General features: G+C 35.7%; 3 protein-coding genes across 6 annotated transcripts in view; 1 reads left to right on the top strand and 2 right to left on the bottom strand.

Moving 5' to 3' along the window:
• Window positions 1-366: 366 nt before the first annotated feature.
• Window positions 367-2,959, bottom strand: LOC122532514 (H/ACA ribonucleoprotein complex subunit 4). The gene is made up of 8 exons (XM_043661311.1): window positions 2,852-2,959; window positions 2,381-2,505; window positions 1,953-2,285; window positions 1,463-1,873; window positions 1,253-1,373; window positions 907-1,145; window positions 593-817; window positions 367-518 (listed from the first exon to the last, which is right to left on the bottom strand). The coding sequence occupies exons 1-8, from the start codon at window positions 2,862-2,864 to the stop codon at window positions 435-437; spliced, it is 1,551 nt and encodes a 516-aa protein (XP_043517246.1). The 5' UTR covers window positions 2,865-2,959; the 3' UTR covers window positions 367-434.
• Window positions 2,960-3,193: 234 nt separating this feature from the next.
• On the top strand, window positions 3,194-6,308 carry LOC122532513 (cell division control protein 45 homolog). Of its 2 annotated transcripts, none has more exons than XM_043661308.1 (9): window positions 3,194-3,522; window positions 3,806-3,958; window positions 4,028-4,240; window positions 4,308-4,475; window positions 4,553-4,791; window positions 4,891-5,227; window positions 5,301-5,695; window positions 5,792-5,868; window positions 5,944-6,308. In XM_043661308.1, the coding sequence occupies exons 1-9, from the start codon at window positions 3,472-3,474 to the stop codon at window positions 6,006-6,008; spliced, it is 1,698 nt and encodes a 565-aa protein (XP_043517243.1). In that variant the 5' UTR covers window positions 3,194-3,471; the 3' UTR covers window positions 6,009-6,308. The 2 variants fall into 2 exon arrangements, with proteins under 2 accessions (XP_043517243.1, XP_043517244.1); XM_043661309.1 differs by lacking the exon at window positions 3,194-3,522 and adding an exon at window positions 3,582-3,708.
• Window positions 6,309-6,448: 140 nt separating this feature from the next.
• Window positions 6,449-14,687, bottom strand: part of LOC122532515 (nucleoredoxin-like) — a 12,329-nt gene continuing 4,090 nt past the window's right edge. The window contains exons 2-7 of one of the 3 annotated variants that reach the window (XM_043661312.1): window positions 8,518-8,809; window positions 7,938-8,038; window positions 7,541-7,736; window positions 7,377-7,467; window positions 7,116-7,252; window positions 6,449-7,035 (exon numbers count right to left, since the gene is read on the bottom strand). In XM_043661312.1, the coding sequence (XP_043517247.1) occupies window positions 6,808-7,035; window positions 7,116-7,252; window positions 7,377-7,467; window positions 7,541-7,736; window positions 7,938-8,038; window positions 8,518-8,809 (1,045 nt within the window). In that variant the 3' untranslated portion in view covers window positions 6,449-6,807. The remainder of the gene's footprint in view (window positions 7,036-7,115; window positions 7,253-7,376; window positions 7,468-7,540; window positions 7,737-7,937; window positions 8,039-8,517; window positions 8,810-14,687) is intronic. The other 2 variants (XM_043661313.1, XM_043661314.1) reach the window with 2 other exon arrangements.

Raw genomic sequence — 14,687 nt, 5'->3', positions numbered from 1 at the left:
CTAAATATCGTACCAATATTCATTTTCATTATTTGCAAAATTTATAATACATATACTTAATAATATATTTTTGCAATAGTATATTAGATTGGATACATATACATATATGTACTCGTTAAAAGATAAGTATCACAATTTTTTATGTATTCGTTAAAAGATAAGTATCACAATTTTTTATAAGTGTAAGAAAAACGTCGTAATACTTTATATAAAAGAAAGTGAGAAAGTTTCTTTACGATTTTCAAAAAATGTATACATATTTTACAACGTCCAAAATGTAAAAAGAATATTTAAAAAAAAAAATATTTTTTGAAAATCGTAAAGAATAAGAAACTTTCTCACTTTCTTTTATATAAAGTATTACGATGTTTTTCTTACACTTATAAAAAATTGTGATACTTATCTTTTAACGAATACATATTTAAAAAATTATTTCAACTTGAAAGTGTTACTTCTTGATCTTGAGTCTTATCTTTCTTCTTTTTCTTCTTCTTTTTTTCTTCTTTAGCTGTTGTATCCTGTTAATGATAATATTAAGTTTTTGAATCTTTTTAAAATGTTAAACGCGGAAATTAAATATAAATTACTTTACCTCAGTTGCACTTTCTATTACCATAGATTCATCAGCTTCAGATTCTGTTTTTTCTTTCTTCTTTTTCTTTTTCTTTTCCTTTCTATCTTTCTTTTTCTCTTTTGGCGACGTTAATTCTGAACCCTCAATCACTTCTTCTTTTATTGAAACTTCGGTTGTAGATTGTGTTTCTTCCCACTTTCGTTTCTTAGCCACAGAATCGGTAGAAACACCATTTTCCTCAGTCTGATCCATAAATAAAAATTAAATATACTATTTGTATAATTAAATATACATATTTACACAATGAAATATAACAAAAAGCTGATAATTACCTTAATTACAGGTTTACAATAGTCTTTATAATTTGTTAACCAATCTGCAGGTGTGTTCTCATTTGGTTTACCATATTTATCTAACTTTCCTTCAATTATCATGCGTTTTTTTACGGAAGCTTTTGGTCCTAGACCCCATTTTCTTGGGTATGCGTCTCTTTCCATGATTACTCTTTTAATTTTAGCAGCTACACCGTGATCACAAGCTGTCATTGTAGGAGATGTCATTAAAGCTATAGCTGTGACAAAAAGAATTGCAAATACAATAATTTTTATTTATAAGCAAAGATTAATATAAATTACAGTTATAAAGAATGTGCTGTATGTAATACATTAAATTACTTACCAAGTGCTATAGCTTCACCTTTTGTAGTTACTATTACAATTTCTTGATTTAATTCTATACCATCATCATACATTAAAATTCCTGGCAGCATAATTTTAGCTCCATAACAGATAGCATTTACCTATCAATATAATTATTCATATAACTGTGTAATATTATAAAATATCACATAAGCAAAATTGTGTTTATACACAAATAATGAATACATACTGCACTATCTTTTACGATAATCCTCTTATGATTTACTAAAAGAGCTTCTAATGGTTTGATTACTCTTCTTAAATATGATTCATCTCCATGATTTTCATATAACCATTGAGCATCAAGTATATCATGCATAGTAACCATTCCATCATTTTCAGATTGAACGCCTGAACGATTTCTACGTAATTCTTGCATTTGACAACCAGTGCCTAAGAAGAGGCCAAGGTGAACACAAATAGTTCTAATATACGAGCCAGCCTCACAACTAACTTTGAACACTCCCATATTACGTTCTTGATCATAATCCAGGAACCAACTGTCATAAACTGTTCTAACGCGAAGCTGACGCTTCACTGCAGATATAAGTGGAGGTCGTTGAAAAAGTGCGCCACGTAATTTTTCTAATGCCTGACTAACCTATATTATTTTCTCATTAATAACAACGTCTCATATAGGGTTTAAAACATTTTAAATTCAACTAATACATCATATTTACCTTTTGAAGACTTTCTGGAGCAGAATGTAATTTAAAAACTGCAATATATTCTTTCCCAGCAGATTGTTGTGATTTAGCTAATCTAGTTGCTTTGTCAATACATACTATCAAACACCCAGATACTTTAGGATCTAGTGTGCCCGAATGACCAGTTTTCTCCACTTTTAAAATTCTTTTTATCCATGCAACAACTTCGTGTGATGATGGATTACATGGTTTGTCTAAATTAATGCAACCAGATTTTATGTATTCAGATAAAGTGCGATGTAATGGTGTCGAGCCACTAGTTAAAGGAGTAAAATGCTTTGTACGAGTAAGCATTTTATCAAAATGCTGAAACAATGTAATTTACATTTAATCATAGCTGTATTTTTGGGAATTACTTCTTAAATCGTGTGACGGATTATATTTTGTGTTACATTACACACCTTAAATAAGAGAGGCCAATCTTTGTATTCCAGTTTTACAACCTCATCCGAAGGTTCAAGTTGACACTTCATTGTTGCCTGGATTTCCCCAAGAGACTTTTTCTTGCTTTTCTTCTTACTTTTATCTAAACAATAAAAATAACGAAACTTAACCTATTTCACATTCATCAAACTAATCGATACGAAATTAAGACGCAACAACCACACACTGATATTAATTGATATAAAATAAATGCAAGAAGATATAGAACATGCAAATCATACTGTATTTCGTAAAATATTCATCGAACTTTCGTCAAATATCAAAACACGTGTCTACCGCTATATTTATAATTGACATTTATAACAGAAGGTAAATACGTTTACTCGTTTTTACGTATAAAATAAGGATACTGGCATGAAACGATGAATACGATGGAACAAATACGACTTTAAACGATATAATGTACGAATAAAATAAATAATAATTACCGCTTTCTGCCATTTTGATATGCGTGAGTACAGACAACACGTGTGTCACAATGAACCTTAGCGCGATACCAACTTGCGATGCGACACTAAGTGCATCCACTAATATCATGGGTTATATAGATACTTTAGATGTGTCTCGTTCAACGATGTTCAAGTAACGAAGAAAGAAATTTTTAGCACTTCGTATCATAAAGTACAGGGTATCAGTAAAAATAAATTATACGAATAAATTCTACGAAAACAAATATACGCGATGATAACGAAATACGATACGAATTTTTAATTAATTCGAGACACTCGACTGACGCCCATCTCTGATGTGCTTCGTGTTCGAATTCCAATGTTTTCAGCGAAAATAGCGAATTTTCAATTTTGTAGTTGAAAGTATAAACACCCTGAGATATCGATAAATTGTACATTATAATTTTGTAAATGAATTGGAACGCTCGAACGAAACATTCGTATATAATGAAGCTAGTGGATTATCTCGTATACTCTATACCATAAAAAGCCACTATGTTTAGTTTTCGCGGCAAACTCGGAGTGAAACGGAGTAAAAAGCAGTAGTGAATATTAAAAAAAAAAAAAAAAAATACTCCCATGCCGAGGATCACTGCATCATGTTTGTGGAAAACTTAGAAAGAGGATTTTATCGCTTAGTGAAACATGATGTGAGTTATGTTATCCTACTTCTTTCATTTGACAATTCAATTTATCCACGTTTACGTAGGTTAATTTTTTTTTGTTTAAAATTACAAATGTGTTTTTGAATTGCTGTAAAATCTATTTAAGTTGATTTGAAAATATTATTATGTTTATTTAATAAATTCTTATTCGTATTTGCCGAGCAACACGAGGTGATCATTTTATGCATAATTATGCACATTTGACATGTTATTTTATAACTTTTATTAGATATAAACAAGATGCTAATGTAAACTTTCTTTATTGCAGAGATGCCTGCTGTTGGTTAACTTTGACGTTGATGCTATTTGTGCCTGTAAAATTTTGCAGCTACTTTTCAAGTATGATAACATGATGTATACACTTGTACCTGTTCAAGGTGTTCAAGATATGGTTCGTGCTTTTGAAGAAAATTGCGAAGAGGTAATGAAAGTTTAAAAGGCACACTTATGTATACGCCTTTGCAGTAAATTTCATTAATTCCTTATCTAGGTAAAAAATATTATTTTTATAAATTGCGGCGGTACACTAGACTTAGTAGAGTTATTGCAACCAGCAGAATCTGTGATATTTTATATCCTTGATAGCCACAGGCCTTATGACTTGTGTAACATATATTCGGAGGATCAAGTACGCATACTTGGTAAACCTGATGAAGACGATGAAATTCCAGAGTATAATGACGTATTCAGAGATGATGATTCTGTAAGCGATTTGTTTCAATTTGACTACTTAGTTGAATAACAAAGGAGACTTACTTGACAATTTCTAGTCTGATGAAAACGAAACGGATGAAGAATCGGCAAGCGATAGATCTCAGACAAAAAGGCGAAGGTTGAATGAGGAAGATATTGTGAAAAGAGCTGGGCGAAGAGAATGGTCTGAGAAAAGGGCAACTATTTTGTTCAACTACACACAATACAGCTACTACGGCAAATCAGTATGTGTTACCAAAATATGTGAACAGTATCATTAATGTGGAGCATAAGAATTTAAGTACATTTTATATTTCCATAGAGTGCAATGATTATGTTTGAAATGGCATGGAATATGACAAAGGACAATTTGGACATGATTTGGTGGGCTATAATTGGTTCTACGGAACAAGCTATTCTTGGTAAAGTAGAATCAAGATTGAGCGTTCTTGATGAAGGTTTCCTTCAAGCTCACGTGTCTAGATTGACTCATAAAAAAGGAGCTGAAGTTGATAAGCAACAGCAGCAACAAAGTACAGTCAAAATTACTTATGATAAAGAGTATCCTTTTGAGTCGAATTTCTGTGTAGTAAATATTTTATCTGCGTAATATATAAAAATTTATATGTTAAAACATTATTTTCTTACATAGAGATATAGTCTCTTGCTTGTATTATATCGTCATTGGACTGTAGAAGATAGCTTAAGACATTCAGTACCAACAGCAGTATCGTTACGACTTTGGTCCCTTAGAGGGGAACAACGGTTAAAGGGATTGTTGGCAGACATGGGTTTGCCTCTAGCGCAATCAAAGCAACGATTTTCGGCAATGGATCTTGCACTTAGACAAGAATTTAAACAAATGGTTGAAAAATTAGCAGGGAAATATAAAGTGGATACTATAATTGGAACAAGCTTTACTCTTCAATATGGTTACAAATTTAAATACTGTGCTTCAGATATAGTTTATGCTATGCTTGCTTTAATAGAATCTTCTGTAAGTTTATAAGTCTTGTGTTTTCAGTTGTTTAATCGTGCGAATACTTTAATACAACGTTTTAATGTTTCAGTCAAAAACGAAATTACCGCAAGGCTGTTTTTTAGATGCTTTGGACTGTTTATCTCGTACAAAGAAAGACATTTTAGAAAGTGGCATAGAAAAAGCGAAACTTATGCTTAAGACTGTTTTTAAAACTGCACAGACTATATTGCAATTGAAAGAAATTAGAAACACCGGCTCGTTTCTTTATGTAATTATTCCAGAGGGAAGCGCTGACAATTTTATATTCGCGCATCCATATCCATTAATGATGTTAGCACAATTTACTCTAAAGGCTTATGTAGATTCTTCAAAAAACAGGCGGGCACCGGAATTGCCACTTGTAGCTTCTGCAGTGTACAATGCAGAAGAGAGAATGTGTATAATGATTGGTATACCACCGGTATGTGAAGATCAACCCAGAAGGTAATTACGAGTAATTAATGAAAACTTATTGTGGAAATATGCTGGATTATGCTTTGGCATTATTTTATGAATAATATTAATATTAATTGTTTATAGTTTATTTGGAAGAGCTTTTGAACAAGCGGCAAAAAATACAAATTCTTATATAGATGCAGATTATTTTGATTCTACAAGTAAGAGTTGCCTATGATTTTCTAGTATTTATTTTTAACATTTGGTATTTTTTTAAACACTATTTTATGTTCCAGTAATAAGACTGAAAATTGAAGAAAGGCCAAAATTTTTGGATGCTCTCGCATCTCTTTTAGCATAAAATTTTAGTGACTAATTTAATATGTAAAATAAGAATTTTTTTCTTCATATATTTATTTTTTTTAAATAGTACAAAATAACGATAATGAAATCTTTTTAAAAATACGACGGGTCGAATCAAGTATATTTTATTTTTTGTGACAAATTGCAATTGACAAACGTAACTTAATAGTATTTTCATTTATGTACGGAACAATCGAATAGGAAGTTTATTCAGTGATGCACGGAATAAATTAACGATACGCTAATGTAAAATGCAAATGATATGTAATAATTTTTATATAAAAACAGAATTAATTTGGAAAAAAAAGAAACTACGAATAAATCTATTACATTTTTCACACTTATTTATTTTTTAATTTCATAAAATAATTTGCATCAAAGCACGAGATTGACGATTATTACCTTTATGGAGAACGGAGTTAGTAACTCAAAGATATGTTCGACGTATTCATTTGGCGTTTATTAAGTAATACATTATATAATATATTAACGTGTGCGTGTGTACACTTAAAAATACAATTCGCTCAGTTTTTATTGACTATGATACATAATACATGTCTTTTGGTTACTTCCACAAAGGGTGTGCGAATACAAGCGCCGTTTCGCGCGAGATCCTTCCTACGAAAGGAGCAATGGTATCACAGAGACAGGATTGAGAAAAGAGGGTGGGGTTTCTTTTTTTTCTTTCTTTCTTGTTTTTGCTTTTCGTGGTTGTATAATGACCACTTAACTGCTCCTTCCTTCACACGTGGCTTTTCAATATTCCGTATAAAATTGTCAGTTGATCTTTTAAAAATTCAAGTAGAAACGTAGTCATTTTTAGCGGTTTTATGCACTGCCGCTATTTTGTTTATAGGCAGTTTGTCATTACGAAACCCGTCGATAAATTGTTGTACAGAATCCACAGTGATCTCGGCACCATCCTCCATCACCACATAAACTCCTCGAGGTATATCAATCGCTGTTAAGAGGGGCACAGCGTCATCTAAACCGACAAATTCACGAAGAATATCTGACGTTTCACACTATAAGGGAAAACGATAGTACATCCATTAAGTTCAGAATAATTGTACGTGATGTGTACGCATGTAAGATTGCCACTTACATCTAACGCTATATAAAACTGCAAAATATCATCTGGATCGTCATAATTTGGATCGTAATCAGGTCTGTCTTGCCTGTACGCTTGGGCGGCTGGCAATAATACACTTTCTGCGAATTGAATTTCACAGTCTTCACCTTCTGCCGAAAACAATAATGACGCAGAGAAAACGTTACACAGATACGTAAAGAGTTTTTTTTTTTTTTTTTTTCATTCATTCTAACAAGCAGCTTGTCTAACAATTCTCTTTCAAAACGAACTTACCGACAAAAAGAATAATTGCCGGCGCATCGTGTAACGAAGTAGCGTACTTTTCGGTTAAAATATTCACCAAACGGCTGGTCCACGGGAAATTCTGCAAGATTGAAAAAAAAATGTAAAGACCTCGTGCCAGAGAAAACGACGAGAATTTTCGAATTTTCATTTACCAGTCCTTCGGGATCCTCGATCAACTCCGCGCGACCATCCAAGGTTATAATGTTATCTCGGGGATCAAGTATCACTAAAGTGGGTATTGCTTGTACGTCGAGGGCTCTCGCTAATTTTCGTCGTCTCTCCTCTTGACTAAAGGGTATCCTCAACCAAGGCATCGTTTCAATGTAAACGTTATAAGACTCCTCGCTCCTAAAAAAAAAAGTTGTACGTTTCATTTAACGACCATGTGGACTTAACCTCTTAGGCTGAATTTTGCGCGGGTTGTTTCCCTGTACGGCAGAGTTTGACGCGAATTACGTGTAAACAATACAGCACTGCAACGTGTGACGGAAAGCCATTATATTGGCGCATCGTGCCAAAGAGGTTAATGATACAAGTTTTTCGACTTACCTGTCCGAACTCACAAAAATCACCTCGAAATCGTGGCCCCTCTCTCGAATTCGTTGATAGGTGTCAACAAGCTGCGGGGTAAATGCCTTACAAGGTGGACACTGTACAAACATAGAAAATACATATCATTTTATTGTTAATTCAGATCACTGCGAGTAATTAACTAAAAAAAAAAAAAAAAAAAAAATGCGAATACATCTTCCATTTTACAATCAATTATCGTGTACCGTTACTGCAATCCGGGATTCCATTTTTAACTTGCACGTCGGAATCGCCGGATCGATTATTACGCAGAGGAGAACTGGAGCGCAAGTGGTTAATTTTAACCACGGTGGAATATACAGATTCAGTAGATTCTCCAATATCGTTGATTATGAATTTCCAAGAAATCTACGGAAGATACTAAAGTGCTACCCTCGGTTCTGTCTCGAATAAATCGAGCCTCGAATATCCGACATGGCGAGAAACACGAATTTCCCCCAATTTGAATTTCAAATCTTGGAAGAATTTCAATTTTAAATGAAAAATCTTGAAAAATCTCGATTTTAATCGAAGCTACGCGAGTGAGTTTTGCACGTACCCAGTGTGCGCTGAAGTAAACACCCTTGAAGCAGTGGCGCAGCTCCTCGTGTAGCATGGGCTCGTTGCTATCGCGCGCCCCGCACGACAGCAGGGGCCCATCTTCGAGAGCAGCCTTCGGATGAGGAGGTTTCCAAGGAAATTCAGCCCCGTTGGGATCGCCGATAGTTCGCTCCACGCCGCCCCTGGTTATCACCGAGCCGTTCGAGCCGTCCAATAAAATCAAAGTCGGCACGCCGGCCTTTATCCGATACCTCCGAGTCAGTCTGGTCTGTAAAAGAGACACTTGATCGCCTGTACAAATATATATTTCAACGTCGAGATCCTTTTTTAAAGCCTCTTTCATAAACATTCGCGAGATTATCCGGGCGAATATTCTTTGTTTTGGATTGGTTTGGATCGTCAAACTATGATCAATCGAGGGCAAAATATACTGTTCACAAAAATTAGGGGATATTGCAAGAGTTTGATTTTTTTTTTATTACATATATATATATATATATTATATTATTATATTTTTATTATATATATGTATACAGGGTGGACCGAGTTTTTTTTTTTTAATAAAACATCGAGATATAAGAAAAAACTAAATTTTTTTTATCAGTTTTAAATTAAATTTAAGTTCAATTTTAGGTGATTTTTTTTCCATTATTTTTTGAAAATTATTTTATTCCAAATGTTGGAACTGCTAGTACAAATTTCGCAAATTTGCGCTTTTTTTGGTGGGCCAAAAGTTTTTTCCCCTATTTTCTTCAAACATCAAAATATAAGAAAAAACTGAATTATTTTTTATCAGTTTTAAATTAAACTCAAGTTCAATTTTAGGTGATTTTTTTTCATTATTTTTTGAAAATTATTTTATTCCAAACGTTGAAACTGCCAGAACAAATTTCGCAAATTTGCGCTTTTTTTGACGGGCCAAAAGTTTTTTCCCTATTTTCTTTAAATATCAAAATATAAGAAAAAACTAAATTATTTTTTATCAGTTTTAAATTAAACTCAAGTTCAATTTTAACTGCCACAGCAAATTTCGCAAATTTGCGCTCTTTATTTCAGTAGGAAGTGATTTTTGGTCCACCCTGTATTTCCATTTTTAAGGGAATCGCACAACGGAACGAAAATCTGTTTCAATGAAATGCGAATGGTAATTGAGATTACCTTTCGTGATACGTGAAACACGGGGATGCATATAAGTGAGAATGAAGCAGAGTGTAATTAAATTTGTTTGCTCCAATAATTTCAGCGAAAACACATTAAAATTATTTTCAACGCTTGCCGGATTTTCCTGTGGTTTATTTTACACCCCCCTCCCCCCTTATTTCGCATCGATCGAAAAATAGCAAAGTCGCAAAATCTTTTATTCCTTGCACTTCGATTTGAATATCTCCCAAATAACTTATCGTTGTTATTTCACACTCGGCCGTTTCTCGTCGATGTTTTACGTCGAACGATCTTGCGAAAAGTTGGTTTCTCGTCGTATATAAATCGTCGGCTTTGAATTCAGTTCGCACGGTAAGCAAAAAAAGAAGGAAGCAGAGAGACGAAAAGATCGAAACCCATCAATTTCGGAAAGCGTGAGAGGAACATAACCTGAATGCCTGTGCGCGCGCGTGCACGTTCGAAAAAAAAAATTCGAGACACGTAGGCGTTCACCGCTTCTGTTTCTTCCGTTATCCTTCCAGCACGCAACGAAATTCAAGCACGGCGAAAAAAAGGGCGCAACGAGTGTCTACAGGGGAATAATGTCTGCTGACAATGAGTGCCCTAGCCCCTCTGCCCCTAGCTGCATGATTACAGTGCTACAAGAGGCAAAAGAGGAAAAAAAAAAAAAAAAGGAAGGAAAAGAAAGGGGCTCGGTAGATGATAGTAGAAAATTGGTAGAAAGTTGCGATAGATAAGAAAGGATGAATGGGAGAGTACATGTACACGCAAAAATAATCCCAAGTGAAACGAGATTTCCTCCTTTTTTTTCTTTTTCTAAATAAGTTCAAGAAATATTAATTTCTCGTTCCTTTCTTCTTCCAAGAAGAGGAAAGTGTCTCGTCGTTTCGAGGGAAGATAGCAAAGAGAGCCCCGGTTGATAATAAGACGAGAGCCCATCTCGTCTAGCAGACTGCACAGATTATAGTAACGTCAACCATGAAAACAGAGATGATAAAAAAGCGAGAAAGCTCCGGCATAAAGAAGGACGCAGAATCACTGGAAATTCTTTCGTGGATACCGAAACGAATTGCAGTTTCCTTTCTAGGATACTGTTTTGCAGCTTAATTCCAAGATTATTCTTGACATCAAGGTGTTCTATGTTTTACGCAGCGTTTTCATTTACAAAATTACAATGCTTTGTGTATCACTTAATACGAGAACTACATTTGACGTTTGTCTCGAAAATAATTATGTGCCACCGTGACGTTTCAAATATCCTATTCGTTCTAATAAATTGTTTTAACCAGTTTAACTATTTATTCTTTTGAATAGAGTGAAAATGCTTAGTAACTTTTTTTAAATTTTACTAGCAAATATTCTCACTAGTCACCACATATCACTAGATAGATATTATAGATGAATCACTAGATAGATACTATATACAATAATAAAATTTTACTAGTAAATATTTTCACTAGTCACTAGTAAAAAAAAAAGAAAAAAAAACCCAACGAAATCTATCACGTGGTACATTCGGAACTTACATTACGTGTATTGAATGGCGAATTAGTCAGTGATACGTACGTACTATTGACGATGCATTAACGATTTTTATCGATCGCGCTAGGACGTAGGAGAAGATGATCGACTATAGCATTCGTTAGAATTGAATACCGATTCCCCGTTAAGCTGTCTGATTACAAGAGAACAAAAGGAGCAGAGAAGATCGAGGTACAATGGACACATTGACGAGGGCTTTCACATGGAAGTACATAATGAAGAACAGTGTCTAAGAGATGAAATAACGTTTCCAATCAATTCAAGATTTTTCGACGAACGATTCATTTCACGTGACGCGTTTTCGTCTCGCACGTTCTTCTTTGTTTTTAATTCTACGATTATCACACCTGCATAATCAATATAAGTATTATTATGTTTATGAAGATATAATTTTTCAAAATAAGATAGCAACGACTACGATTCGTAGTTTAAGCGACTAATAGTAAAAAAAACAAAAAAAAAAAAAAAAAAAAAAAAAAAAAAAAAAAAAAAAAAAAAAAACGTTCATTGTACTCGAGGAATTTTTCTATTATAAACAAAATTCTTGAATAAATAATTTTTCAACGAACGAAAATTCTGAAATGAATGCAACTAGAATGATAAGTGTCCAACGTGAGCAATAGAATCGAAAAGCTGTCGCGTGACGGAAGCATTCGCGGAGACGAGACAAGGGGGGCAAAACTCGATCCTCAGCTCGTTCAAAGAGACATACCAATAAATCTTTTGGCAATCGACACCTGTCGCGCAAACTCTGCCGTCGGAAACGGATCAATTCTCCCTGGAAAGTTTCGCGTTACTCGACAGAGGACTTTTTTTCTCAGGCGAACCTCCTTCTTCTCCTCCTCCTCCTCCTCCTCCTCGCCGCGAAGGACGAGAACGAGCCTTCCACCTCTCCGGCAGTTTTTGCTTTGCCACCGATCGAGGCAAACGGGAGGGAAGCGAATGAAATTTTTGAAGGAGGATGCGTTACAGCCCGAGGAGGACGAGCTTGTTGGAATATAGGGGAAGAAGGGTCTTCCCTGGATAGTCGAACGAAACGTGCGATGTCGTACGTTATCGCGACCCTTCACGGGGAGGCATTACCTCGTCCCTTTCGTATATTTCCTAGGGCGCTTTCTCGTTCGTTCCTACGTCGGTGTGTGTGTTTGTATATATATATATAAAAACACACACACACACACACACATATATATATATATATATAGATATAGATATACGTTAGTTCGCCGTCTCCGTCTAGAGCGGTCGATAACGCGTGGTACGTCCTCCCTCGGCGTTGCTACCGCTCGCTCGACGGTGCTATCGTTATTTCCCCCGGTGGTCTGTATGTCCCCTACCACGCCGCCACTTCCATCGCTCCTGCCTGCTCGTTCCCCTGTGTCGTCCTTGCTCCATCGCCCGCTTACCCTCCACGATTCCCTTTCTCCCTCGCCGATGGGGACGATGGAGCTTCTATCGCTGCGAAAAATCCTCGTGTCATACCATTATTCCATCCGCGCGTAACAGTAGTTGCTACAGTTACTCTCTGGTGTTATTAGAATTCAACGATAACATACTCGTCCAACTATCGGACTGTTCGAGCAGCTCTCAAATATCCTCTGGCAACTCTGTTTGTTTCTCGCGTTTCGACGCAATGGTATCACGGAGGACGGTTTTTCTTTTTTTGTTTTTTTTTTCTTTTTCTGGAGGAAAAATGGAGCGAGATTTTTTATTCCTCGTTTCCTGGCAGACGCACTGTCGGCTTGTAGTAGCCTCTCCTCGGCAACGGGAACCCCTCGCCGTGCCGTGACATCGGGTAGAAGACGAGCGATGGAGGGGAAGGGATGAGATCACTGTTGACTCGTTCGCGCGCGTTCAATCGCCTCCTTCTCCTCCATGAACAGCAGAGGTGCACAACGCGCGCTTTGTCGCGCTAAATTTTCCGGAAGAATTTTTCTGAACCCCCACCATTCACCTCCACAAGTGTTTTACACTTGTACGCTTGTGACATATTTTTTCTACTTTATATAATCATCTTAATTTCAGAATCGAAATTTTTCTACAATTGTTACAATTTTAAATTGTTTTCTCGACGAGTTTACGCGAAATTAGACAAAAATTGACTGCGTTAGATCAGATCAAGGTGTATTGCGAACTTCTGGTATTTGGAAAAAGATTTTTAACAAAATTTCGAGAAAAGAGTTTAACCACCTGATCATAACGAGTGACCAACACCGTATACAATAATTCGTCGCTATATCACTGGATAGAAATTATTGAGAAGTAATAAATGTATTGTCTGTTTTGCCTGGGTTATACTTAAATATACTTAAAACTGAGAAAATATTACAATTTTGGGACAAAAAATTCTCGACGTAGGTGGCACGTCATCCCAATTTTGTTTTGTTGAATCTACGCAAAATTAGATGAAAATTTGACATACTGTTACGTTAGACGAACTCTGGTATAATACGATTTGTGGACATTGTTAATCGATCTCGCGTAAAGATAATACGAATCCCTGGTATTTGAAGTTGCGCACCCCTGGTATATACAGATATCGTGAGTCTCTCCCGTCTGACCAAGACTGACAAGACCACTGTGTTTCCATTGGTCAACCCCAGTAGCGTCTTAAGACCACCGTGCTCTCAATTACACGCAGACGCGCTGTGTGCGCGACTTGAAAATGTTACTTGAACATGGAAGAACTGCGTCCTACTAAGGATCGATCTCGCAAGGGTTACAGACGGGTAATGGAAACACGATTGTATCCCCTCGACAGAAGAACATACTAGAAATATTCACCAAAAATGGAAAAGCAAAAACAATATTTCCAAAGTTTGTCCAAGGATTGTCGATAATTGTATCGAAATCTACAAGACTGACCTATTCAATATTCTAATTTTTATACCTGCTGAAAAAATGTAAATACTTTGCACGTACAAAATGGACACATTCGCAAAGAAAAATAAAGAAAAAAATTTCCGAAATGGAATAAAATTCAGATCAGATTGATCAAGATAGCGTGCAATTTAGTAAACCTGCTAAAAAGATGTAAATACTTTGCACGTACAAAATAGACACATTTGCAAAGAAAAATAAAATTAAAAAAAAGGAAAAGAAAAAGGAAATTTCCGAAATTAAGATCGGATTAATTAAGATGAATATCAACATGCAATTTGAAAGGACGAATCACGTAAACAGATAAGAAACATCGGAAGAGCATCGGCAGGTTCCGCAGGTAAACGACTTGATTTTCTTTTCGCGCGACTTTTCGCTACTTTTATCGGCAGAGGCGCGCGCGGCGTCAAAGCATTCGGAGGGTTTCACGCGAGCGCCCGTCGAGTCGCGGCCGCCCACCGGGAATACATTTATTCGGGCGATTCGCACCGTACCTCGCTTTTCCTTTGACCGCTGCTGAGTAGGTCGTGTGTAATCTGCACGATATGCTAGGTAAAAAGCAGACGGGGAGGAGTTGGGGGGGGG

This window comes from Frieseomelitta varia, unplaced genomic scaffold, assembly GCF_011392965.1.
Source record: "Frieseomelitta varia isolate USP_RPSP 00005682 unplaced genomic scaffold, Fvar_1.2 scaffold_456, whole genome shotgun sequence".
Classification (NCBI taxonomy): domain Eukaryota; kingdom Metazoa; phylum Arthropoda; class Insecta; order Hymenoptera; family Apidae; genus Frieseomelitta; species Frieseomelitta varia.
The sequence above is the reverse complement of the archived record's forward strand: the minus strand, read 5'-3'. Positions and strand labels throughout refer to the sequence as shown.